Source organism: Peromyscus leucopus, chromosome 8b (genome assembly GCF_004664715.2).
Source record: "Peromyscus leucopus breed LL Stock chromosome 8b, UCI_PerLeu_2.1, whole genome shotgun sequence".
NCBI lineage: Eukaryota > Metazoa > Chordata > Mammalia > Rodentia > Cricetidae > Peromyscus > Peromyscus leucopus.
The window spans coordinates 55,993,442-56,020,375 of record NC_051086.1 but is presented as its reverse complement, the minus strand read 5'-3'; the positions used below and the strand labels follow the sequence as shown (position 1 = coordinate 56,020,375).

Here is a 26,934-nt window from a genome sequence, read left to right as displayed (position 1 = left end):
CGCCAGTTGCCGCAAGAAGCTGCAGATCTCTTGTCGTCCCCCACGTCCTGCCTGCTGTCCGATCGGTGCGCGCCTCTCGGCCATGGAGCCGACCCCCGACGCCGAGGAGGCGCACACGGTGCGCGAGGCGCTGGGCCGCTATGAGGCGGCGCTGGAGGGTGCGGTGCGTGCGCTGCACGAAGACATGCAGGGGCTGCAGCGCGGCGTGGAGCGGCGCGTGGCCGAAGCGCTGCGCCTGGCCGGCCCCTTGGCTCGCACCGTGGCCGAACTGCAGCGGGACAACCAGCGGCTGCAGGCGCAGCTCGAGCGCTTGACGCGCCAGGTGGAGGCGCTGGGCTTAGCGACTGGTGTGTCCCCTGCCCCGGGCACGCCCAGTCCCCCTCCTGCGGGCGCAGGTACAGATCGCGCGCCCCGCTTGGGCACCGCACGCTTCTCCAGCCACGCCACCTTCTCACTGTCCGGTCGCAGCCAGGTGAGCTCCCTGGGCGCAGCGCGCGGGGTGTGGTGAGCGGGAGCGTGCCTGGGGGAGCGGGATGGGGTAGATTAGTGCCGCCCCTCGGCTAAGAGTGCGTGCGCTTGCGAGCGTCCTCTGGTCTGAGAGCTATACCTCCACCTGCCGCTGGGACTTGGTAACCGGGGTTACACCAGAGCTGGAAAGAACAGGAGAAACATTGTTTTAGTTGGCCCTCTGCACCTGTCTTGCACCTCTTCCCTACTTTGGAGCCAGGTGGTGTTTGACTTGAGATCTGTCCTCTACTTTCTGCCCCATGAGTTTTAAGAGTTTGGACGCCAAGGTTCGGTCTTTGATGGTTCACTGTCGCCTGGGCCCTCACCTGCGAGTTGGAATGGTCAGCACCCCTTACCTGCCCCAACACCGGCTCTGTTCACGCGTCCGGGGTTGCTGCTTCACTGAGGCCTGACCGCTCGGGTTGTAGATTAACCCCGATTGAGTTGCCGGTGTGTGTGGGTATGCATGTGGTTGCAGTCTGGTCCAGGCTGCTCAGCAACTGTGTTTGGGAACTCACATTGCAGGGGGCAGATCCCATACTGGGAACAGAGGGGGTGGGGGGGGGGGAACTGGCCTTTAGCTGCCTCTAGATTTCTGGGGTCAGTGACTGGGCAGAGGCTGGTGTGGACCAGTCTTACTACTTTGGGCACGGCCTCCTGGAGTGGCAGGGCCTGGTTAGAATGTTTCCATGGTGTGTGCAGTGGCCCTTAGGTGGGATTTTTCCATCTTGACCCGGAATGTGCTCTGGGGGTGGATTTCTAGGGCCTGGGTCTGACTGAGTACACTGCACCTGCCCCCTGCCTCAGTGCATTCTCTCAGGCCCTCCGATCTACTGTGGGTCTCGGAGGAGGGAATCAGATAAGTCCTTGCTTGCCATTGGAGGCCTCATCCTGGGTGGAGATGGCCCCAGTCTGAGCAGTGGCAATAGTGTGAGCAGAGACGCCCTAGTCCAGACTCTGGTCCTTTTGTAGCGTGTATTTGAGGAGAGCTTGATGATGGAGGATCTGATCTTACCATGCATGCTGCCTCAGAATGGCCAAAAGTGCTCACAAGCTAGAGTGGAGCCTTCAGGTGTATAAGGGAGGCATGAGTTGTGAAAGCCCTTGACGTTAGGCAGAGGAGATAGGCTTCCTGGGGGCAGAACTGGTGTCCCAGAGTTCCATATGAAGGGTCTAGAAATATGGAAACATTTAAATCTGCCCTATGAGTATGATGAGTCACGTATCCCTGGTGTAAAACTGCTACTGTGAGTTCACATGTGCCTGCTACAGTGTGTCATCATTTGCTTCTCAAGTTTTAACATCCCTTTGTAACTTGCAGAGGCAGCTGTTCAAGTTTTAAGAAAAATAATCTGAGTCCCACATGAGTGCGTGTGCGAGAACGCTTGTGTGTGTTTCTCCAGCTTTTTAAATTCTCCTTTTTAAAAGGGGAATTTGCCATGTTCATCAGGTAGGGGAATGGGGGAGCTGAGTGGGGGAGGAACAGGATCCTGCTTGGACCTAGTACCCTCCCTCAGGGACGGATGGTGGGTTAGAGGGTGACTGGAGATGAGCTTGTGACTTTTCCCCAGGAGACGTGAACAGACGTCTAGTCACTCCAAAGAGAGCACCCAGGACTGGCTTGGTGAACCAATTAGTTTATTGGGGTTATTAACAGGAGCATGGGTGTAACATCAAAAGCCCACACTAGCATGGGTGATGACTCATGGAAGCTGCATCCATGGAGCTCCCTACACAGCTTGCAGGGAGCTCCGCCAGAGTCTTCTCTCTCCATCGGTTGTTTACTGTTCATGTAACCTCAGGGAAGGACCTGGTGAGTCTTGTAACTTTCTTAGCTTCCAAGCCTCCTGTGTTCAGAGAGTTTCTCAAGTTTTATGAGCCCCTTCCCTCTAAGAGGGAATGTCTCAATTCTAGGGAATTAGCCGCCATAGGCAACTTAACTGTGATGGTTCAAGCAGAAATGATGAGTCTTGAGTTGAGGCTGTGGTGTGTGGGTGAGCTGTCTGGGATGGGAGTTCCAGAGCAGGAGTCAGCAGGCAGGGTGCTCTTTGGACATGAAACAGAGGCAGAGACTTATGCTGGGGAGACTTATGGAAGAGGCTGGATCTGCAAGGATGCTCCAGCCTGTTGGGACTAAGGACAAAGGCCCAGGAGCTGCAGAGTAGTCTGAGGACCCAAGAAAGGCCCTGGGGCCGTGAGCAGCAAGTATAGCTGAGCATTGTGGGTGGAGGAGGATGGCGCTAGAGGTTGCACAGACCTTGGTCACCAGCTCTTGGGGCCTGAGGCTGCTTCCCTTTGTTTGACCCCCAAATGTACAGATGTCTGTCCACCCTTACAGGAACACCCACACAGGCTCTGAGCTAGTTGGTGGTAGAGAGTACAGCTTGGTCTTGAACAAGGATGATGGACAGAGTCCCAGATGGGTGCTTGAAGGAGGGCTGTGTGGTTTCTCATATTCCACGTCTGTGACAGGGGCCTTGATGTGAGGATCTCATCGTGTCCTACAAGCCAGTGGTGGCTGCTCCTCTTAGTTTGTGGCCAGACCTTGTGGAGGCAGGTACTCTACCATCCCTATATAGGAAGCAATGGGGACTAGAGGTACTCAGCTTGGAAATATGCTGAAGGAGTTGGTCAGTTCATCCCCCCACCTCCTGAGATAGGGTTTCTCTGTGAAAGAGTCCTGGCTGTCCTGGAACTCATTCTTTGGACTAGGCTGGCCTCGAACTCACAGAGATCTGCCTGCTTCTGCCTCCCGAGTGCTGGGATTAAAGGTGTCCGCCACCTTTAATCCCGGCCAGTTCATTCACTTTTGAACACACAGACCTTAACAGCATGTGACTAAGAGATGGTCAAGGAAGTCTCGGAGGAGGGAGAGGACAGGGCAGTGTAGTGAGATAACTAGGGAGGACTGTCTGCAGGAGATTGGAGAGACAAGCACTTTGCTTAGAGCAGACAGGAGATACTTTGAAACATTTCCTCTCAGTTGGGGCTCAGTTTCCCTGTGTTTAAACCAAGATGTGAGCCTGGCTTTAATCCCAGCACTCGGGAGGCAGAGGCAGGCGAATCTCTGTGAGTTCGAGGCCAGCCTGGTCTACAGAGTGAAATTCAGGATTTCCAGGACTACACAGGGAAACCCTGTCTTGAAAAACAGAAACAAAACAACAATAAAAGGGTACATGCTGCTCATGAAGAGGACCCGATTTCCAGCACCCACACCGGGCAGCTCACAGCTGCCTGTGACTGTAGCTCCAGGGGCATCCAGTGCCTCTGTCCTCTGCCGGGACTGGTACCACCACCCCCGCACCGTACATATAGTTAAAAGTAAAATAATAAAACAAGGGGAATTGGCCCAGCCTCTTGGCCAGTGCAGTGAACAAGCTAGCTGATCTGGTTAACAAAACTGTCTGAAGAGCCATCTGAGAGCAAGGAGCCAGGAGGCTGGGGTGGATGGCTGCAGCCTGAGGTCAGGCCGAGGCCCAGGAGGCTGGCAGTGAATTGTTCCCTGGAGATGTCATCCTCAGCTAAGCTGGAGCCTCTGGGTCCCCATGGTCAAAGCAATACAGTCCCTCCGTACTAACTGCCAAGAGCCGGGTGTCAGAGGCCTCATGGTGAGAGAAAGCAGACTCACCTTATCTGCCTGCCTTTCCCAGAGCCAGTGTGATAAGGGGGCTTAATGCTTTGGGGAGAAGTTTGGATCGAGTCCTCAAAAGCTGTGGTGTGAGTGGAGATGGGCTGGGGCGGCAGTTTTAACCATTCTAGATAGGGGTCCTGCCCTGTGTGGGTTGTGCTGGGCCCACACGTGAGCTCCCGTGTCTCAGCCTCGCAATGCTGTCCCTTCCCTCGAACAAAATGTCAAAAACTTTCCAACAAGAGGGTCCCATCTCTCAGTCTCTGAAGCCACATTCATCTCGTCCCCTGACTCCCCCGCTGAATTCCCAGGCCTGGGCTCCCTCCCGGGGCACCTCCCCTTCCCTAAAACAGAGCTGAGGCTGTGGGTGTAGGAGGCCAGCTCAACAGGACCCACCCCCAGCCCTGGGGCTCCACTGTGATCTCTGCTCTGGTGTAAGCACATAGAGGGTCCCCCCCAGCTATGCCTGGGCCAGGCTGCCTCAGACAGAGGAAGGCAGTGGCTGGCTACCCGAGGAACTGATTAGCAGCCTCAGAGTGGGCAAGGGTTTATGAGAAGAGCTTGCTCCAGCCCAAGCTGGGCTCCGTTCTTTCCTTGTGGGGCTCTGCCATCTGCGAAAGTCCCACTGGGTGTTCACCTCAGGACTTACGCCTTTTTCTTCCCTCCGTCTGGCTGAGATGCACCCGGTGGGGCTCATCCCCTGGGACAGAACACTTGTCATGAGTTATCCTCTGCAAGGTCAGGTGCTTTGTGAACGGAGCCATGGGTGGCAGGAGGGGACCCCTGGCCTCGGCTGTTATTTCGATCACTGCCTTACACTATTGTGTGAGTTTGGGAGCCTCTTTCTCCTACACCAGGCTGGGCTCCCTCTGGGTGGTAATGGGTTGGGAGGTTGTATTGGAATAGCCCGTTGGCCTGAAGCATGGCAGAGCCCTTTCCCCAGGCCAGAAGTGGTTGCAGTTTGGGACGAGAGGAGTCGGAAGCAGGGGAACTTGGGAGTCCTGGCTCAGCCCTATACCCCACCCTCCCCTTTGTAGAGACCATTTACTTAGCAGGAATCTGGCCAATACTGAGATGTAGGAGCTACTTCTGTCCAGTCCTTTGGGGTACCGTGGGGGGGTGGGGACCTCTAATGTGGAGAGACAGGTGTCTATGGTGTGTGTGTGTGGGGGGGGTTGTAGATACTTACATTCCTGGGAAAATGATTTCATCACCAGGCTGCCCTTTGAGGCCCCTCTCTAGACCTGTGGAACCTGTTGGACAAGAGTGGGGTGGGTCAGGGTGGGGGATACTGGGGACCCCAGGGCTGCTGCTTGCTCGGCCTGGGTGACTGTGGAGGCTGGGCTTCCAGCTGGAATGGCTGGTTCTTTTCCCACTGCTGACTTAGTACCAGGCTTCTAGAGGTGCCCCTCCCCACAAGTTCTGGAGTGCAAGAGATGGCAAATACCCTGTGATCCTGAGGGCGGGCTTGGCTCTCTCCCCTCTTAGATCAGAAATTGAGGGGTCTCCTCCTGTCTAAAACGCGGTGCTCTGGGTTCTGTCCTCTGTTGCCTCCCCGGGACCCCACCCTACAGATGGTTGCCTCACTTTACCAGAGTCTGTTGACCTGTCAGTGTGGTTCTGTCTCTCCATCCTGGGAAAGCTGGGGCCCCCTTGCCTGGCTTGTCACGTGACCAGGATTTGCCAGATGGGGGAGCAGCAGAGGCTCATGGAGCCTTCCCTCGGCTTCTCCCCAGCCTGTCTCTTTCTCTGCCCTCCATACCTCTGATTCAGTCTCTACCATCACCAGTGACCTCTCCGTGGCTAAACACAATGGACACATTTTCTCAGCCCGACTTTCTTTTCCTTGACCTCAGGCTCCCTTTGGACACGGTCCCTTCCCTGGCTTGCTCAGCCTCCTGCTGGGCTTCTTCCCCACTCCTGGCTGTGTGCTCTCTTCTCCTGGCAGACAGCCTTGCTGTCTCTGCTCCCTGACATGCAGGTGCTTATCTGCAGGGCTCCCAGGAGCTGACGGAGGCCATGCCTGTTTCCTTATCACCCATCCTTCCTTTGTTTCTGTTTTTGTTTTTTAATTTATTTGTTTTTATTTTGTGTGCATTGGTGTTCTGCCACGGGTGCCGGGGTCCCCTGGAACTGGAATTACAGACAGTTGTGAACTGCCTTGTGGGTGCTGGGAATTGAACCAGGGTCCTCTGGAAGAGCAGCCAGTGCTCTTAACCACTGAGCCATCTCTCCAGCCCTGTTCTTGCTTTGTTTTACATTTGGTCTCAGATATGCTACCTGATGTCCCAGGTGCCCCTTACACCAGAATCGAAATCCTTGCCCACCCTTCCCCAACATTCCTCTCGGACCTTCTTGTCACTCCGGCCCCAAGCCTGAGCTTGGAAGAGGTGTGGTGTCCTTCCTGCTTCCACATCTGCTTACTCTGCCGGCCACTTTCCTTTTTCTCCAAAGCATAGAACGCTTGTCCTTGGCCTTCTCACACCTTTGGCCCCAGTTCTCCTTCAGGGACCGTGGGGATAACTTGGGGTTATCTGTCTTCTTTAATGCCACCTTTGCTGGCTTCTGAAGTATGTTCCTAAATCACACCGAAGACTCCTTGTCAACCCCAGACAAGTAGCTTGAGCTGCAGAGTCATGTGGGATCACAATACTGGGGCCTTCATGCCTCTCTGGTTTTGTTGCCGCCAGCCATCCTCCTGGGAATAGCTTCTGTCATTGGGTACCTGGCTCACGGAGGGCTAGCTTTGGGTCCATTGCCTCAGAGAACCCTCTTTGCCCCTGGGAGGCTGACTGCCTTAGGTGTCCCAAGCTGACTCAGTACCATCTGTGGACCTGCTTGCCCAGGTCCCCGCTTGAATGGGTGGGCACCTCCAACACTGGCTATAGGAAGACCCGATTCACCTGGAGTCAGGGACAAACTGTTGTCCGAGGAATAGCCTGGAAGGATCGGAGAGGCACAGCCAACCAACCACTCAGGCCACCCAGTATGGGGTTTTAGCAGAACTCCAGGTTAGGGACAGCTTCTGTCCCCCCTTTGCTAGGCTGATTGCCCTAATCTCAGCTCCATAGACACTCTAAGCCTGTCACACCTTTGCTGGGAAGGGTTTGGGGGGCATTCTCCTCTGGCTACATGTTCTGTCTGCCCCCCAACCCCCTTTAACGTCCATAGGCAGTGGGTACCCTCTCTGAGCCCTGAGTAGCACCTGTAACATGGACCTGATGTTTGTTAGATGCCCAAATGCCACTAGCAAAGCCTGCCCCCTGTTCTTGATCTGAGACCCAGAGGAGATGGACTCTGGCCCAGGCAGCTCAGTCGAGATCCCAGGATTTCCCCCTGACACCCCTCCCCCCTCGGTGTTTGTTCCTGTGTCCCTGCCCTGCTGTAGCCCTGGGAGGCTGGAGGGTGTGTGGTGCCACGAGATCTGTACATACTGTATGTCTGGGGAAACTCTTGTGTTGCTGTGTCTGGCAGAAAAGCCTCAGGGTGACTTGGCACCTTGTCCATCTTTGGCCCCGAAGGACCTCACACCTCACCATATCTGCTTCTTTCATGTGGACAGTCCTAGCTGTGGGGGACAGAGGCCTGGTCCTCCCACACATCATCTGGTGCGAGTGTGTGTGTGTGTGTGTGTGTGTGTGTGTGTGTGTGTGTGTGAGAGAGAGAGAGAGAGAGAGAGAGAGAGAGAGAGAGAGAGAGAGAGTTAGCTCGCACATGCACCTAACATACTGCTTCTGAACTTGCAGCCTTTATCCTCAGCCTTCTTGGGCTCTGAGATGAGCCTCTCAGGTGGTGGAAGTTTCTGGAGCTAGGCAGGTTCATCTTTTTTTCTCTGAACCATTGCTCACCATTGTACCTCCTGGGGGATCCTTTCTTCCCCAAGTGAAGGAGGTTTTCACCACCAGAGCCAGAAGGGATTTTGGGCAGTACCTTTAGGGTGGGCAGTTGATGGGGCTTTGTGGTGGGCAGCTGGCTCCCACTGATAGGTGTTGGTGCCTCCACAGAGCGTGGAACATGATGAAGCTGGTGATCTGGAGGGGAGACGAGCTTCAAACTCATGCATCATGGAGAATGGACACCAGCTGGGTACAGGTAGGAGCCTATGGAAGAAGGGAGATGGCTGGGTAGGCTCAGGGCCTGAGCCAGGCATCTGTGCCAGCCATCTCTTGGCTGTGGGGATGGGTGTTTGAGACTGAACCCCACCAGGCAGAGAGACTGAAGGGGAGAACTTTTAAAATAAAGAGAGCTAGGCATAGTGGCGCACGCCTCTAATCCCAGCACTCGGGAGGCAGAGGCAGGCGGATCTCTGTGAGTTTGAACCAGCCTGGTCTACATAGTGAGTTCCAGGACATCTAGCACAGGCCCTGTCTCAAAAAAACAAAACAAAACAAAATAAATAAAATACTCTGAGAAGTAGGAGTTCAAGGGAACGAGCTTCCCTATTCCTGGAAGAAAGTAAGCCGAGGCTGAGAAATCGTCCATTCATTGAAGTGGGTGGACTGACAGGCAATTTCGTTATTTCCTGAGTTGGCAATCTGGGGAAGTGGAGGAGAGTCAGGTCTGAGTGGTGCAGTAAGACTTACGTGGTAATGGAGGTAAGGGAGGCTGGAGTGGCCAGGGAGGCTTCCTGAAGGAGCTGGGAGGAAGGCCCAGGGAGCCTAACAGCCCTCTTTGCTAGGATGGGGGAGCCAGGCTTCTGCGGCTGCCACAGCTGACTTATCCTGGTGGGTTACATGTTACAGGTTCAGCCAACGGGTCCTCTGAGGTCCAAACCTCCTCAGCCCCGGAGCTCCCCAGGCCACGCCCTGTGAGCCTCTCCCTGCGGCTGCCCCACCAGCCTGTCACCGCGGTCACCCGAGTCTCTGAGAAATTCTCTGGGGAGACCTCAGCTTCAGCTCTCTCACCTACATCTGCTGCCATGCTGGGGGGCTTCAGCCCAAGCCCTGGCGAAGCCCTCAGCCCCTGGACTCCTAGTCCCACTGGTATATGACGGGAGAGTGGTTTGGGAGCCAACCCCACCTCAGGGGGGTGAGAGAGGACAGGGCCGGGGTGGGGGTTGGCAGGAGACTTAGGACAGCCAGGTCAGACCCCAGCCCACCTCTGTCACCACATTTCCCGTTTCTGTCTTCCCTTGGTCCTGTAGAGAAGAATTCCTCTTTCGTGCGGTCTTTGTCTGGCTCTGGGTATGGAGCGGTGTCAGCAGGCAGGAACAAGGACAGGTGAGCCTGCTCTGCCTGGGACCTGGGTCTCTCTGGGCTGATTGTCTAGGGACACTCTGCAGAACTGGGGCTGTGGGCCGGCAGGCGGGGTTGGAGCTGGGGAGGGAGGTGACCAGGGTTAGTGTGTAGAGGCTTGGTTGCAGCTGGGTCAACTTCTCTGACCTTCAAAGCAAGTCCATTAAAAAGTTGCAGGTGTGGGTGGGGTGGGGGTGGGGGTGGGGAGGGGATGGAGGGTGGGGTGGGGTGGAGATGGGGTGGGTGTCCCAGCCTCTGTGGGAGGAAGCGGGGGGGGGGGGGGGGGCAGGATGACATTTGACTTTCTGTTCTCCGTTCTGGCTGGGGGACCTCTGAGTGAGGTGCTTTCTGCGGTAGGAAGAGCAGGTGCCTAGCGGGAGGCCCAGGGTTAGGCAGACAGCGGGGGGCCTTCCCTTGGGGTAAGCCTAACTTCAGTGGACTGACTGGGTGTGAGAATGGGGGTGGGGTAGCAAGATGGATTTTTCTTTTTTTTTTTTTTTTTAATGATAAAAGGAGAATTGTGACTTCCTGGCAGATTATTCCAGGGGGAGAACAAAGAGGGTCCTATCTAGCTGTGGTGGAGGAGGGGGCCTGGGTCTGGCTCTGGGTATACCCCTTGCCCTCCCTAGGCATTGACACCTACTAAGGGGTGGCTGTTGTGCCTGGAGAGGGGCCCCCTCTACCTCCCTAGTTGGGCCCGCTGGCCAGGCATGCCACCAACTAAACTGCAGCTCAGTTCAGAAAACCTGCAAACCAGTTGGGACCTGAGCAGGTGGGGCCTGCTCCCCCACAGCCCCTCCAAGGTCTAGGGGTCTGTCATAGGTATAGGCTGTCTTATGCACACTCAGTGTGTATGCATACTCTCCTGGGGCCCAGGGGAGTGCCTAGTGAGGGCCGGTTCTGTATTCCTGACTTCATGGTTCTCTCCTCAGCCCTCCATTGGTGACCCCACCGCAGTCACCCCCATCCTCGCAGCCTCCAGCTATGACGCAGCAGGGCCCTCGCCAGGGAGAGCGTCGCAGGGAATTGGTGAGGTCGCAGACGCTGCCTCGTACCTCAGGGGCCCAGGCTCGGAAGGCGTTGTTCGAGAAGTGGGAGCAGGATACGGCAAGCAAGTATGGATATTCACCCCCAAACTAGCTTGATGGGCTCCCAGAGCAAGCCCGACCACAGCCATGATCACGCAGGCATGGCATTAGCAAGGCTGGCTGGGGCCCTGGCTGTTCCCCAGTGGGGTGTTCCCAAGATCAGCTCTCTCAGGCAGAGCTCAAGGTCAGGGCTGCTTTATAGGGGTGACTGAGGTTGAGGAGTTCCTTTTGTAGGGGAGAAGAGGGCGGTGGGGCTTGGGACTAGGCCAGGCTAGTGAAAGATGCTCCTCTCGATTTGCAGGTAGTTCAGTCTTCTGCTCCGCCAGTGTTCCTAGGCCATCCTTGCACTTGAATCATTGCTTCTTCATTTTCTGGGCATGGCTGGGGAGTCTGGCCAGGGAGACCTAGCTGTGGGGGCTGGCTTTGCTTGAGGACTGAAGAAATGCCACAGTGCGACCCAGGAGCTCCCCAGCCACTCCTTATTAGAGAGGAGGTCCCTGGACCACAGCCTCCTTTGCAGCTGTATCCAGTGCTCTTACCAGTGCATGGCATTGATGCCTGCTGAGTGCAGGTTGCTGCTCATGCTTCTGTGATGATCCAGGAGGCTCCCATTGCCCCAGCAACCTGCCCTTGGGTGCTACGGGAGCCCAGAAGGAAGCAGGATGAAAGGGATGGAAAAGGATGTTCAGGAAGAAGGCGAGAGGTCCATGCCATTCACACCCTCTGTCTCAGGATTATCCAGTGATCCCTGCTTCATGTGGGATGATTCACAGGGGTCCTAGAAAGCTGGGTGTGGATAGGAGGCTGCGTGGCACTGTGCTGTGGCTGTAGCATGTGGGTTGAGCACTGACCAGAAGACATAGGAATGTTCTCTCCATTGGCTCCCACAGCAGGCTTGCCCTCTCTCCACAGGGGCAAAGGTGAGACCAGGGCCAAACTAAAGAGGTCGCAGAGTTTCGGCGTGGCCAGTGCCAGCAGCATCAAGCAGATCCTGCTAGAGTGGTGCCGCAGCAAGACTGTGGGGTACCAGGTGAGTGGGCCGCGGCAAGCCAGGTGTCTCGCCCGCCCTCAACTTGCTGGCAGGGCAAAACCCTGCCAGGCTGGGGAGGGACGGGAACCAGGAGGTTCATGCTTCCCGAGCGGTACCCAAGCTACCCACAACACGTGCTTAGAAATTCCACCTGAGCAGGCTGGTGTGGTGCCCCTCAAAGGGTGAGGTCCAGCAACAACGCTGTTCTTTGCTCAGTGCGTTGGGGCTGGAGAATCTGCTCAGGGTTGAATTGGGTGCCAGGAGAGGGGGGGGTCCCTGCTGACCCCCGCTTTCTCTGCTGCAGCACGTGGACCTGCAGAACTTCTCCTCCAGCTGGAGTGACGGGATGGCCTTCTGTGCCCTGGTGCACTCATTCTTCCCTGATGCCTTCGACTATAATGCCCTGAGCCCCACACAACGGCAGCAGAACTTTGAACTGGCCTTCACCATGGCTGAGTAAGTATGGCAGGTCCCATTGGCTGTGGGTCCCAGCCCAGACCCTGAGCACAACTCCTGCCCTGGGTAGTAAGGTCAGGACACACAGGACAGCACTTGACAGTGAGCTGAGGGACCTTGAGGCCATCCAGTCCGTCTGGCTTTCCTTATAGGAACGGGGAGACTGAAGCTGGTGAGGATGTGCTCAGGGTCACACGTTACTCAGTGCTGGAGCCGTTTCTGCTGTTCCTTGCTGGGTGTTTAGCCTCTGCTGTACAGTTTGGGAAACCAGCCACAGACAGAGCCCGAGGGGCAGCGGGACAGGGGCACTGTGTACCTCCCTCAGGCTGGAGTCTTCGAGGTCCTCAGCAGGAAACGGCGATCGACTGATATATTATGAAAAGTAGCTGGTGTTTCCCTCAATACTGTCATAGCACGGACTGTGAAATTACCTCTGGACTTAGGCGTATTTTTTGTTGTTATAACAGAACATTAGAGGCTAAGTGATTCATAAAGAGGTTTATTTCGGTACCTGGTTCTTTTGTTTTGTTTTGTTTTTTGTTTTTCCAGACAGGGTTTCTCTGTGTAGCTTTGGAGCCTGTCCTGGAACTCACTCTGTAGACCAGGCTGGCCTCGAACTCACAGAGATCCGCCTGGCTCTGCCTCCCGAGTGCTGGGATTAAAGGCGAACGCCACCACCTCCCCGGTACCTGGTTTCGTAGGCTGGACATTCAAGATCATGGTGCTGGGGTCTGCCTGGCTCCTGGTGAGGGTTGCATGATGCTTCAGTTCGTGATGGAAAGCCGAAGGCCAGGTGTCACTCATGTCAGAGAGGCGGGACAAAGGGAGCATGGCACTTTATAACAACCTCTTCTTGAGATAACTAACCCACTCTTGTGAGAACCACATTAATCCCTGCATAAGGGTGGATTCCTGATGTCTAACTGACTCCTAAGAGCCCCACTACCTTTCAACACCATCATAGCAGGGATCAGGTCTCAACATGCGCTTGGGTGGGGGCAAGCCGTATTCAAACCATGGCACTTGTATGTCCCACTCATAGGGAGAGGATCCGGGGAAAGGGAGTGCAGTTCTGGGATCAGGATGTGCTTGGAAAACCCGTTTGGGATCTGGTTCTTGGCTAAGAGCCACCCTCGGAGCATGAGAGTTGTCAGGACCCTGTGGGTCACAGGCGTGTATTCCAGCTGGGTAGGGTGTGTATTCCAGGTGGGCAGGGTGTGTATTAGTTACTTTTTTATTGCTGTGACAAAGTATCTGATAAAATCATCGGAGGAAAGAAGGTTTTTTTTTTTTTTTGGTTTTTCGAGACAGGGTTTCTCTGCGTAGCTTTGCGCCTTTTCTGGAGCTCACTTGGTAGCCCAGGCTGGCCTCGAACTCACAGAGATCCGCCTGGCTCTGCCTCCCAAGTGCTGGGATTAAAGGCGTGCGCCACCACCTCCTGGCTGGAAAGAAGGTTTTAAAGGAACTTTTTAAAAATTTATTTATTTACTCGTCTATCTATCTTTATTTTGTGGCTCACAGTTTGAGCGAGGCAAGGCAACAGGAGTATGAGGCAGCTGGTTACATTGTATCCCCAGGTAGGAAGCAGAGAGAGGAGGTGGATGCTGGTGCTCCATGCATTTTCTTTTTCTTACTTTGTCTAGGGACCCCCGACCCATAAGGCCGAGCCACTCACCTTCAGGATGGGTCCTCCCTTCTCAGTTATACCTGTGTGGAAACAGCTCTCACAGACACACCCAGAGGGGTGCCCCCGTGGGGCTTCTAAATCCAGTCAAGTTAACAACAGAAAAGAGCAGTCTGGGGTGTGTGTGTGTCTTATGAAGGCTCCGACGGTGTGGGCAGGGATAGAAGACCGGGCAGGTGAGGTGGGGCAGCACCCTCTCCAGAGCTGCACTACCTCTTACCATTACGTGAAGGACTGTGCCTCAGCACGGTTGGGTGAGCACAAGCCAGATTCAAACCCTGGCATTGCCTATTACTGTTGATTACTTACTCCTGGGGGGAGGTGGGGGAGAGTGCTATGAGCCCCAGGCCTGCTGGTGCTGGTGCTGGTGCTGAGGCTACCTGAGACGATCCAAGCTGTGGACATGAGGATGCATCCCGCTCACTCTGACTGGCTGGAAGGGGCCTGCCCAGATGAACCTCTGACCTCCTTGCTCCTCCTTGCTCCAAGGCCTCTTGTTGGTTAACCCCAGTCAGAAGGCACGAGGGTCAGGGCATCATCACGGGCTCCCGAGGCCGAGAGAAGGACACAGACGGCACTACTTGGGGCTCCCTGATGCTTTCTGAAGCACAGAGTGAAGGAAGGGCAGCTCCAGAGATACTGTTCATTATGCCTTTGTGCCTCCTGTTGCAGCCTCTGAGGGACCATGTTCGTCCTGGCTGAGCCCTGGAGTCCCCCATCTTCACTTGTCCTCGAGGGATTGGGTTGCAGGAGGCCCCACCCCAGGTTTTCCTTGCTATCTTTAGTCTATGTCCAGCCCCAGCACCCAGTCCTGGCCCTCCACACTAGGACCTGAGCCTGGACAGGGAAGGAGGGGATGGCAAAGTGTCTCATAACCCATGCTCGCTCGCCGGGAGCCACAGCCACTGTCCCTCTCTAGGATGGACGTGCTCACTCTAGGGGCAGAATGGGAGCTCTGGTTAGGAGCTCCTGAACCTGGAGGCTTGGGGATGGGGCCCATGCCTATGGTGTTGATTTGGAACCTAGGTCCCTCTGGGGTCAGAGGAATGCCTTGTGTACTTTCAAAGCCTTCCCTTTCTTGGCTGCTCGGGATCAGCTGTCATCCTAATAGCAGAAACAGCTTGGACGAGTGTGTTATGCAACTGGATCCAGACGATGGTGGACTCCAGCCAAGTGTCGCGGCATGATGTCGGGAGGGGTGGTTCATAGGAAGAGGCCCAGCTGCTTGAAACTCAGGAATGGCGGCTGTCAAAAACCAGACTAGAATGTGTGGGATCAGGGCTTCCACTCAGGTACCCCCAAAGTCACCCTGGTCTGAGAGGCCAGCCTTGGCTTACAGAATTCTTGAAGCCTAGAGGGCTGAGCAATGCCAGCTTATGCCCTGGCCACCTTTGGCCACCTGGGTCCAACTGGCTTGTGGCGGGAAGAGGGACAGTCTTGGGCAATGTGATGGTGGCCCTGTGCCCTGGGTTCCAAGGAACACAGCTTCCCTAGGCAGTTAGGACAGAGTGCCTCCAGGACGTGCTTTCCCAGCAGGAGGTTTGCGAGCACAGTCTCCAGACACCACACAGATGTTTCTTCTATTCTCAACCTGGGGGGAGGGTGGTAACCGGGCCAGGCTTTGGCTCCCTTCTCTCCCCAAGCAAACAGCAGGATAGGACCTTGGCCCTCCCTCCCTGTGGCCTGAGTCTGCTCTCAGTTGGGGAGGGGATCAGGGTGTGAAGAGGCCTCAGAGATGAGTGCTGGCTTTTTTTTTTTTTTTTTTTTCCTGACTGCAAAGAGTGGGGAGGGCCATCAGAGCCAGGTCTATGTGGGGAGCTTACTCAGAGCCTGGGAAGGTACCTCCCCTTATGAGTCATCTGTGAGATTATCTCTCAGGTACAAGGGAGAGAGGGCTGTGGAGGTGGGCTTGCTCCCAGGGCCTCCTGGGAAGGCAGCTGCTTGGATCCCTGGTTTCTTGGACAATAGCCCGCTAGAAAAATCTGCATGGGACACCTGCCTGAGGATATTGGAGCCAAGGTCAGCGTCTTAGGTTAGCCAGCAACATCTGGGTGGATACATGGTACCCGTGAAAGCCATCAGGAGCAGCTTGTACCGAGGGAGGCACAGAAAGACAGTATTGGGAGCCAACCGCCTGAGCTGAGAGGAGCGGGACGTCCAACCAAGGCATGACCTTCAGAAGAGAGAGGACCTGATCATGCTCTCAAAGCTATCCATCCAGGAAAGGAATGTTTCCAGAACCTTCCATGAGCAAGTCTCTTCAGGGCACGGAATGCACCAGGAACCTTGGGTGAATGTGTATGCTGGCTCTCCCCCACCCTCACCCCTCACCCCCACCCCCCATAATTTCTGGGCCCAGAGGTTCCTTGTGTCCTAATCTGTGTGATTAGGCTGGCAGCAGGAGCATCAGCCTGGTCTGACAGGTGTTTAGGGCCTGGAACAGGGGCAGAGCAGTTCCTTTTATGGAAGGGGCAAAGTAGGGCGGGTGCCTGACCCTTCTGCACCTTTCCTTCTCACCCCTGCCCGTAGCATAGGAAGCTGCAGGAAGCCGCAGGACAGGCAGCCCAAGGCGTCCCACTTGCCCTGCGCGGAATGCGCCTGCTCTCCAGTTACACCCAGCAGAAGGGGCTTGAGCGCTATTTGTAGTGCCCATGTGTCTCTGTCTAAAACAAGACAGGAGGCAGCGGTCCCACCCCTGCCCTGCATTTAGGACAGTCTTAAACGTTACCCCCAGCCCCTCCTCCGTGGCCCCAGGGTAGCTGAAGATACAATAAAGAGTAAGAGAAATCCTTCAAGGTATGTCTTAATAAGCCAATGTCATCCTTGCTTCAGGCTGTGGGGTGACATTTGAAGTCATCCCTAGCTCTGTGGACTTCTCCATGTAGTTTGGATTATTTAAAACAAGCCTGGATCATTTTAACAAAGACACCTTTAGAAAGATAAAATGTAAAGGCCAATTGGGGCCTCTAATATTTTGAGACTTACATCTTCTGGTAAAGTCAGCGGTAGCCACCACTATCTTGTATTCCGTCTCCCAAGAGAGAGATTTGCAACACACTCAAGCAAGTGTCCCCATGCTTTCCTATTTGGCAGTTTGAGGAGTATTGTTGCCACTGAGGCTGGTACCACAGTGTCTCTGAAGGAGCTTGCTCTTTTTTTTTTTTTTTTTTTCCGTTTTTCAAGACAGGGTTTCTCTGTGTAGTCCTGGCTGTCCTGGATCTCGCTTTGTAGACCAGGCTGGCCTCGAACTCAGAAAGATCCACCTGCCTCTGCGTCCCTAGTGCTGGGATCAAAGGCGTGCACCACCAGCCCAGCCAAAGGAACATATTTTATCTGCCAGGGACAAGTTGGGGTGAAAGGGAAGTGTCAGCTGTAGGTCGGACAGTGTCATCAAAGACAGGGATGGTGTTGGACCTGGAAGCTGGCGAATTTGGAGCTCCTCAGAGAAGGAAGGGAGTGAAGGGCAGAGGTGGTCTAGGAAAGAAAGTGCTGAGAGATGGTGGCTGCATGTTGCGTGCTGAGAGTCTCTGCTTAGAAACTGCACCCACTGCCATCTGCTCAACTCAGAAGCAACAGGGGGATGGCCTGGGGACCGGTTCTCAGTTTGCCTGCAGGGAAGACCAGCATCTTGTTCACGTCCTGCCGTCAGGGCAGTAGAAGGTGGTACCAGGATGAGGCCCCTTCCCTTCCATCTTTGTGGCTACCCTTATTTGGAAGACTTGCTTCCTGGGCAGGGACATGGGGGTGTTGGCTGGAGCGTGTTCGAAGCCTCTAGAAGGAAGGAGGGGTTTGTTTGCTTGATGTCTTTTTTTGCACAGGTCAGTAACATCTGGAATCAGCCAGCAACTCTGAATAACCAGGAGGTGGGCTAGAGAGGAGTAAGAAGGCAATCAGAGTGTCTTCTGTGCCCTGTGAGGGACAGTTAGGGACACTCATTTCAGTTCAGGGAAAGACACAGGTGCAAAGGTTCTAGTCTAGCATGTGAAAGGCTTTTGTTGTGGTGGGGGAAAGTCAGTCGAGAACAATCTTGTGGGAATGAGAGGTGAAATGTACAAGGAAGCAAAGGAGCATCTGTGCCTTAGGGACAAGTTCCTGGTGGCCTCCTGCAGAGGGGTCAGAACAGTCCTGGTCCTGGGGGAGGGGGAACATGTGGAGGGAGAGCCTTTGTGGGGGAAAGGTAATGTGTGAGTTTTCTTCCAAAGCTAAGGTCCTGGGCTTCCAGGGTGTCCTCACTTAACATGAGAGACCATCAGAGTGGCCGTCGAAGCTAGCCACCGACAGGGATGACCCTCTGGATGCATCTGGGGGTGGTTTGAATGCACCTGGGTGTTTCTGAATAGCAGGCTTGAGAGAGAGAGTATGTGGGAAGCTGAGGTTCTCCCTCTAATAGGGGCTAGGGTACCAGATGACAAGTGATAGGGTTGGAAGGTGAACTCAGGTCCCCAGCCTCTGAAGAATCCAAGCATTTTTAATTATTGGCCACAGAACACCCTTGCATGCCGACATCTCTGACACCAAGGCCTGCCTTTGTCTGTTTTGGGGAGAAAGGGTGCCAAACTCACTTGTCACCTCCATGTAACCTCTGGGTTCCCATGCAAGTCACCCTCTGCGGCTCCAGGGGGGAGGCGAGGCGAGAGGTGGGGATGGGATCCGGGACAGATGTCTCCATTTCGCCTTGACATTAGGTCTCTGGCCAGCTCTCCAGAGCAGAGCCCAGCAGTGCTAATGTTACAGTCTTTCTCTGGGGGCACACAGCTCAGGGATCTGTCCTGGAATAGTGTGGCATGAATTGTGTTGAGCTGGCTGCAAGTTCTGGGATGGGTCTGAGGATCCCTGGCTTGCTGGGGTCTCCCATCTGGCTGGGCTTTGGAAGGCAAGGTACATAAAGACAATATGAAATTGTAGTCTTCCAACAAGCCTGCTGGGAGTCGGATGAGCAGAGGTGGATCCTGACTGCCTGCTCAGGGAATGGATTGTCAGCGTTGGCATCTGAGTTGGCAGTTTATAGTTCATATCCAGGTCTCTTTCCCCCCCCCCATTATCTGCTCTGCAGAGAGGAGGGAGAGAGGAGGGGGTATGCACGTGAATGTATGGTTGTGTGTACCCAGGTGTATGTATGCAGATGCCAAAGGTAGATGATGGTGTCTTCCTCTATTGCTTTCTGCCTTTGGGACTTGAGACAGGGTCTCTCATTGGACTGGCAGCTCACCATTTCAGCTAGGCAGGTTAGCCAATGAACTCCTGGGATCTGCCTGTCTTTGCTCCTGCAGTGCTGGGGTTAAAGGCATGTGCATCCATGCTCAGCTTTTTATGTGGACGCTGGGGGTTTGAACTCAGGTCTTTGTGCTCTCATAGAAAACACTTTTACCCACTGAGCAATCTCCCCGGGAGCTATTCTAATGAGTTTACATTTTTAGTACTGATACACTTTTTTTTAAAAAAAAATATGTATTTAAGATTTATTTTATTTTTATTTATGTGTGTGTATGTGTCTTGGTGTGTGCACACTCACATATATGCAGGTGCCCAAAGACGATGGAAGAGGGCATCAGGTCTTTAGTATTTTTGATATAAGGTTTGTTGTATCCTTGAATGCAGAGTCTGTGGATACAGAGGGTCAACAGCATTATGTGTTTGCTGAGTCATAGTTAAAAATCACCTTCCTTACTGTGGGTCGTGTGCGTGTGCGTGCGTGCGTGTGTGTCTGTGTGTGTGTGTGTCTGTGCGCGTGCACGCATGTGTGTAGGCCAAAGGACAACTTAGATGTCATTCCTCAGGTGCCTGGAGCTCATCAAGCAGGCTAGGCTGGCTGGCCAGTGAGCCCCAGGGACTTGCTTGTCTCTGACCTGCTCCCATCCCCCCCCCCCCCCCCACCCCCCCACCCCCTTGTGCTGGGAATACACGTATGCACCACCACACCTGGCTTTTTTTTTTTTAAACATGGGTTTGGGGGATTTTTTTTACCAGGTCCTTGTGTTTGCAAGGCAAGCCCTGTGAGTCATGTTTGTGTTTGTTTTGTTTTTAAGAGACAGGGTCTCATTGTGTTACTCTGAATGGCCTAGAACTCACTGTGTAGACCAAGCTGGCCTCAAACTTAGAGATCCATCTGCATCAGCCTTCTAAGTGCTAGGATTAAAGTTGTGGGCCACAATGCCTGACTGGATTAAGGTTTTTTTTTTTTTTTTTTTTTTTTTTTTTTTTTTTTCAAATTTCTTATTTATTTATTGATTGATTGATTGCGCAGTATTCTGCCTGCACATATGCCTGCAGGCCATTACAGATGGTTGTGAACCACCATGTGGTTGCTGGGAATTGAACTCAGAACCTCTGGAAGAACAGCCAGTGCTCTTAACCTCTGAGCCATCTTTCCAACCCATCTCCCTCCCCCCTTTTATTAAATTTTAAAATTATGTGTAGAAGTATTTGTCTACATGTCTGCATGTGGTTATGTGCCCATGAGTGCAGGTGCCCCAGGAGACCAGAAGTAGTCAGATACCCTGGAGTTACAGGCAGTTGTGAGTCATTTGATGTGGGCACTGGGAACTGAACTCAGGTCCTCTGGAAGAGCACTAAGTGTTCTTAAGCCCTGAGCCATCTCTCCATCCCCTGGGTCATGTGTTTTTTAATTTAATTTTTTTATTTTTTTAAGTTTATGTCAGAGCTGGGCATAAAGGTACATGATCATAACCTATCATTTAGGAGGTTGAGACAGGAGGATCATGAATTTAGGGCTAGGCTGGGCTACTCAGCAAGCTCTCATCTCAAAAACTCTCAACTAACTAATTAGCTAACCAACTAAATAAATAAATGCATACTGTTGAAGGAAGCAGATGGGTGAATTTATCGTTTTGCTTTAATTTTACCTTTGCTTTCACAGTTCTTGCTGACTTGCCCGTGATAACATGTGTGATATCTTTACTTCTATATGCATTCCATAGGTGGTTTGTGTCTGTGGGAGTCTGGGAAATGAACTCCACAGCTCCCAGGGTTCTCTTGGAGTACTCATATTCGCTTTTGGTGTGCACTTGAACACCTCAGGCCCCTGGAGAATTTGGGGACAGTGGCAATAGCCCAGTTGTGGGTTTGGTTGTTCGCTGGGACCATGCTCTGATGGGGCTTTTGTGTTTCAGGAATCTGGCCAACTGTGAGCGCCTCATCGAAGTGGAGGACATGATGGTGATGGGCCGCAAGCCGGACCCTATGTGTGTCTTCACCTACGTGCAGTCGCTCTACAACCACCTGCGTCGCTTTGAGTGAGGCTGGCAGCCTGGAGAGGCCAGGAAGAAATGACTGTGGGGGTCACTCAGGTCCCCCCAGGCAGCGTGACCCCCCGGGGGCCTCTGTGGTGTGAGCTGCTGTTTTGTCCTATGGCGCGTGACCACGTGCCCCTCACACTCAGTTCCTGATTAAAAGTATTGATGAGGCTAAGCTGAGCCCCACAGCCTCTCCCAGCCCAGGGCTGGAAGGCAAAGGAAAAACCTCTAGAGTCAGAGAAATTGGTGCTAAGTGATGATCTTCCTGCAGGGAATTGCTCAGGTTCTTCCCTCTGGTGAATTTGATACATTGGCTTGACAGGGTTCCACTTATTATCAAGTTTTCTTCTTCTTTTTTTAATCAAAACACCCAGAGTTTTTTACTTCCTTACACTATTTTGGGTCCCCTTTCCCCCTTCCTCTGGGCCACTGCTGGGAAGCAGACTCCAGTTCTTGGAAAGAAACAGTTTGTCACACCCAGATCCTGGGTAGCAGATGACCTTCACATCACCTCTCCTCTATGGGGAGGTGGCAAGGTTCCTACCTAGGTCTAGAGGGTTTTCTGGCATTCCCAGGAGACCCCACAAGTGTTCAGTTAAGAGAAGGTTACCTGGGCAAGAGAAGGGAGGAAGGCTAGGACCCTTCGAGCTGAGAGAGTTCCCATCTGCTCTAGGTATTTATGAAAAGGATTTCATCTGTACCACTAAGCTGTTTGTACATAAAGGATGTGTCAACCTTTGCTTGGGTTTGTTATTTCTGTTTGGGAAATGGGAGGAGGGTTGGGCAATAAGAGACTGGATGGATTTAACAAAGGATCTACTGAAATCATACCTTGTGTATGTACTTAAAGCCACATGCTTGAGAGGCTGAAAAATGACCTGTGGTGTCTACCAATGTGCTTGTCCCTCAGCCATCTATGTTGTTGAAGGATTGTGAACAGAAAATTTACCTCCTGCAGATCTGTCCCTTAGATATTAGCAAATATATTATGATAAAAAGTGGTCCAGGGTTGACGGTTTTGAGTGATCATTGTTTTTGTGTGTGTTTCTTTCATTTTTTACCATGCAAGGGGTTGAGAGTGGGGTGGGGTAGAACCTAGGTCCTTGACTATGCAGGCAGGTTCTCGCCACAGAGCCCCACCTCTTACCCCTGGGGTGGTCCCTTTCATGGGGCCATCAAGGAGTGCTGGTTTCATTTCACAGATGTTTGGCAGTGGAATTTGAATAGGAAAACCATTAGATTCCATAAAGCTGCAGCCCTTAGCTTATTCTTCCCTAAGACTGGAGGTTCGTTTTATAATTGAGTTGGATTTTAGCCACAGACTTTTAAAACCTCCCTTGAAAGATCTAATAGGAGCCTTCATTTCATGGAACTCCCTCTAAGTGTCAGTGTGCTTTTGTGGGGTCACCCCTGTGTCCCAGGTGTTGGGTAGTTAGGACAGAATGTCCTCAGGGACCCCTGGGGCTCTATGGCAGATCTTGCTCATGACTTGAATGGTATCTTCAGTGGATCTGTTTGCTCAGGCTGCAGCCTTGCTCCATCTTTTGGGTTTTCCCACAGTGGGAAGTGTTCCCTTCCTGGCTCTCTCAGCATTTGTAGGCTTGGCGAGCCCTATTCTTAGCAGAGGCACATACTGAGGCTTAGGGTTTCAAACTTAAAGCCAACGAGGGCACACTAGGGCTCTATAAACAGCGTGCCTATATGTCACCGACTACTCACACATGGCCAACCAAGCTCTCCTGAGTGGCAGACATGGCCTTGTGCCTCTGCACATAAAATACAGCAGGTCTTACTGGGCAAGAAATGCTTCTCAGGATAGGTGTCCCTTGTGTCCCACCGTCAGAATATTACAGGCTAGATCTATTTAGGGTTGTTTCATGGTGATCTTGTTTGCAGCCTGTGTGTGTGTGTGTGTGTGTGTGTGTGTGTGTGTGTGTGTGTGTGTGTTTGTGTGTGTAGGGTTATAGTCTAATGTTTTGGACCAGGGGCGGTGGTGCACACTTGTAATCCCAGCACTCAGGAGATGGAGGAAAGGGGATTCTGAGTTTCAGTCCAGCTTGGGCTACAGAGTAAGACTGCGTCTCAGAGAAGGGGAGGGGGACTTGAAAGTTGATTACATCTAAGACAAAGCATTGAAGCTTCAAGGCTTGGAGGGAGATAGAAAAGTCCTCTCAACCTCAAGACATTCTGAGATGTCTATTTTTTGAAAATATTTTTCTGTGTTGTGTGTTGTGTATGATCCTCCCTTCCTCCTCATCCTCCCTTTATCCTCTCCCTCCCCCACCGATTCCCTAGGTCGTTTCATTTCTATCCTCATTTAATGTGTATGTACATGGTTTTATGTGACTTTGTAAAATCCGGTAACCACACATGAGAAAAAACACGACACTTGAGATGGGCATCTTCAGTTGGGAGGACACAAATGTCCTCTATTTGTGGAGCCTGACTCTTGGTTACCTTTTCCTGTGGTGACGCAGGGCTTTGCATCCTTTTCCCCTTCCCGAGTGATTTCCTGGAGCTGTTCATAAGAGTCGTCTGTTTTTTTCCCAGAGAGCGCCCCTCACCTGGATTTTGTTAAAGCTTATTAAATCTGATCAAATAGTCTTACGCGTTTCCCTGGCGGGACCGTTTCTCCAGAGCCAAGATGGGGTTTCACTTTTCTGTCAGCTGCTGGTGTTTTTCCACTGCAAGCGGGAGCCTATAAGCACTTTCTGGATATGATATAGCGTGCTCTGGTCAGAGGAGACCACGCAGGCCAGGTGTGTGGGGAACAGTTTGTTAGAGCCAATGAGTTTCGCAAATGTGTTCGGTGATGAAAAGTTCTCGGCTTTCTCATTGGCGGTGGTCAGACTCTGTAACTGGAGGAGACCAGAGTGAGAGAACACTTCATTTCTGCCCTCATGATGTGTCTGCAGAGCAACTTGATAGATGGGCGAAAATGTTGACTTGGTAGGTCTGTTCAGGGTGGTGCAGCTACCCGTGGGGTAGAACCCACTGTAGTTTGGGTTTCTCCACTTGGTGACGATCTGGCGTCGTCCTGGTGACATCACACCCGTTTGGGCTGCACCTCGATGCCCACTTTCCCCTTCCCAGCTGTACTCTCCTATCTTGGAGATCGGCATCTGCTCAGTGATGGATGTCTCTGATGTGGTCATTTCTGATCTTCCTTGCTTTTAATGTTAGGTTTGGACTTGCCTTTGGAGCCTTTGATCGCTTATCTCTTACTGTTTAGACACCAAGTGGCTCTTGACCTTCTTTGAAAGAGCATGCTAAAAATCCTAAGGCCCGCCTTCTCCCTGGAAAGCCCCAGTTGGGGAAGAGCATCTGGGAGGAAGGAATCTTAGGAGTGCTCCCATCTGTGTTCCCCAGGGCATCTGAGGGGAGGTCCAAACAGTTAAGAGTGGGGACTGGTGGGGCCACTGCTGTGGCCCACAGCATCAGAGACATTTCAGACACATCCCGGCCTTTGTGGCCATGCTGGAGTCTTGGAGATTCCTCATCTCCTGGGCATCTTGGTCCTGCTCCCAAGGCAGTTCATATTCTCTCTTCTCTCCCATAAGTCGAGCTAGCTTTGCACCACCACATAGGTGGAGCTACTAAAGTTCTCACAAACCCCATAGTTTTGCACATTTCTCTCTCTCTCTCTCTCTCTCTCTCTCTCTCTCTCTCTCTCTCTCTCTCTCTCTTAATTCCGTCTGTGGGGGAGTGTCAGAGGAAAGCCATGGGAGTTCTCTTCTTCTACCTTGTGGGTCCCAGTGAGTTGTCTTCCTGCCCACCCTAAGCTTGTGTTTCTCTTACATCAGGAGTTTATAACTCACTCTTTGTGCGGACTTTGGGGAGATTGCTAATGTCTGACTTGAATATTTTGCCTCCTCCTCCCCGCCACCTTACCTAAAACCCGGCTTCTTCAAGCGGTCACCATTTCAGCCAGTGGTGCCACCAGCACTGCCTGAGTGTCCATGATGGAGCCTTGGGGGTTGCTTGTCACCTGGGTATTTCAGCCCTGCTCCCACGGCAGTTCAGACGTTTGCCTCTGTGCGCTGTGAAGTGGGTGTCTGCAGTCCTGAAGCATCCGAGCCAACTGCAGTTTTCAAGACTTCATTGTGACATTTCTAATTTGCAGAACTGTTGAATCATGTCACAAACATCTCTACCCCACAGCTCACATTCTGCTGACTGTATTCTGTTTCTCAACATACATTTTTACTGAGCTGTTTGAAAGTAAAATACAGACATCATGAAATTCACCTCTGGAACTGGAGAGATGGCGCAGTGGTTAGGAGCACTGACTGCTCTTTCAGAGGACCTGGGTTCAATTCCCAGCACCCATATGGCAACTCACAACTGTCTGTAACTCCAGTTCCAGGGGACCTGACACCTTCACACCAATGTACATAAAATAAAGCTAATATATATATATATATATATATATATATATATATATATATATATATGAAATTTACCTCTGGTTGTGTCTGCAAAGATAATCAGTATTCTCAGGGATGGAACTACAGCTCAATGATATAGTGCTTACCTTGCATGTACAAGGTCCTGGCTTTAATCCCTAGCAACATACACATGCGCACACACACATGCACACACATGCACATACACGCACACATCTCATGCAAGCAGTGTATCCTTGTATTTAAGAAACTGAACATTTGTTCTTTTTTTTTTTTTTTTAACCAAGGTTTCTTTTCAATTTAAACGGTTTAATTTTTAGTTAGGTACATATATGTGTGTGTGAATATGCTTGTGTGTATAGTTCTGGAGACCAGAAGAGGGTGTAGGATCCCTTGGTTGTGAGCCACCTGACATGGGTGCTGGGATCTAAACTCAGGTCCTCTGATAGGACAGTAAGCATTCTTAACTGCTGAGCCATCTCTCTAGCCCCAAACATTTTTTTTTTTTTTTTTTTTTTTTTTCCCTAGAACTCACTTTGTAGACCAGGTTGGCCTCGAACTCACAGAGATCTGCCCGCCTCTGCCTTCCAAGTGCTGGGATTAAAGTCGTACGCCACCACTGCTCAGCTAACATTCTTTAAATTTTTAAATTAAAAAAAAAAAACTTTAAATTTTCTTTTTTCTTCTCTCTCTCTCTCTCTCTCTCTCTCTCTCTCTTGAGACAAGGTTTCTCTATATAACAGCCCAGGCTGTCCTGGAACCCACTCTGTAGACCAGGCTGGCCTCAGACTCACAGAGATCCACCTGCCTCTGCCTCCCGAGTGCTGGGATTAAAGGCGTGTGCCACTGCCATCCTGCTCAATCTTGAAATTTAAAAAAAAAAAATGTATGTTATGTGTATGGGTGATGTGTGTGTGTGTATGTGTGTGTGTGTGTGTGTGTGTGTTTTCACCACATGTATGTAGTGTCCATGGAGAGCAGAAGAGGGTGTTACAGATGTTTATGAGCCACCACATGGATGCTAGGGATGGAACCTGGATTCCCTGGAAAAGAAACCAGTGCTCTTAACCACTGACTCTCTGTTCAGCCCCAACACTCTGTCTTTTAATGTGCAAACTTCTCAAGTTATTCCTAGACGCACCTCTGGCTATTAGAATGTCCAGGATCCAAGCAGATCCAATGAATTGGCTGTGATAACTCTTAGTTTCTTTGAATCTGGATTAGATTCTCTCTCTCTCTCTCTCTCTCTCTCTCTCTCTCTCTCTCTCTCTCTCTCTCTCTCTCTCTCTCCAGTCTCACTATATAACCCTGGCTGGCTTTGAACTCAGAGTGCTGGGAGTAAAGGCATGTGCCGCCACACCTGGCCTCATTGAACTCTTTTGTAGAACCCTAGCCAGTGTCCTGTAGACTGTCCCACACTGATTTGTCTGTTTCCTCTAGATTAGATGGATTTGGGTGACCATGTGGGACCACCCAGGCCCTGGGTATTTCTGTGGTAGTACATGAGGCACAGACAGGGTAGATAAGCCTGCTGCTGCCTGTTCACTGGTCTGTGTTCAGCCCTGCTTCCCTGCACCCTTTTCACTGTGATTAGAACTCTGACCCTGTGAGTCCTGAGACCCAATAACATTTTACCCAGTACCTTTAG

The 26,934-nt window shown here is 52.4% G+C and overlaps 1 protein-coding gene across 2 annotated transcripts; it reads left to right on the top strand.

Annotated features, from left to right (window-relative positions):
• Smtnl2 (smoothelin like 2) lies at positions 1–21,881 on the top strand. 2 transcript variants are annotated; one of them, XM_028888721.2, is made up of 8 exons: positions 2–472; positions 8,140–8,227; positions 8,878–9,117; positions 9,279–9,354; positions 10,302–10,484; positions 11,370–11,487; positions 11,792–11,943; positions 20,758–21,881. In XM_028888721.2, the coding sequence occupies exons 1-8, from the start codon at positions 83–85 to the stop codon at positions 20,882–20,884; spliced, it is 1,374 nt and encodes a 457-aa protein (XP_028744554.1). In that variant the 5' UTR covers positions 2–82; the 3' UTR covers positions 20,885–21,881. The 2 variants fall into 2 exon arrangements, with proteins under 2 accessions (XP_037056841.1, XP_028744554.1); XM_037200946.1 differs by lacking the exon at positions 8,878–9,117 and having other exon boundaries at positions 1–472.
• Positions 21,882–26,934: the final 5,053 nt, after the last annotated feature.

Excerpts from the sequence above, each read along its gene's own strand:
- Smtnl2 (XM_028888721.2), top strand. The coding sequence starts at position 83 with ATGGAGCCGACCCCCGACGCCGAGGAGGCGCACACGGTGCGCGAGGCG. Across the intron at positions 9,118-9,278 it reads CTGGACTCCTAGTCCCACTG|AGAAGAATTCCTCTTTCGTG; the intron begins GTATATGACGGG and ends TTGGTCCTGTAG. Across the intron at positions 10,485-11,369 it reads GAGCAGGATACGGCAAGCAA|GGGCAAAGGTGAGACCAGGG; the intron begins GTATGGATATTC and ends CTCTCTCCACAG.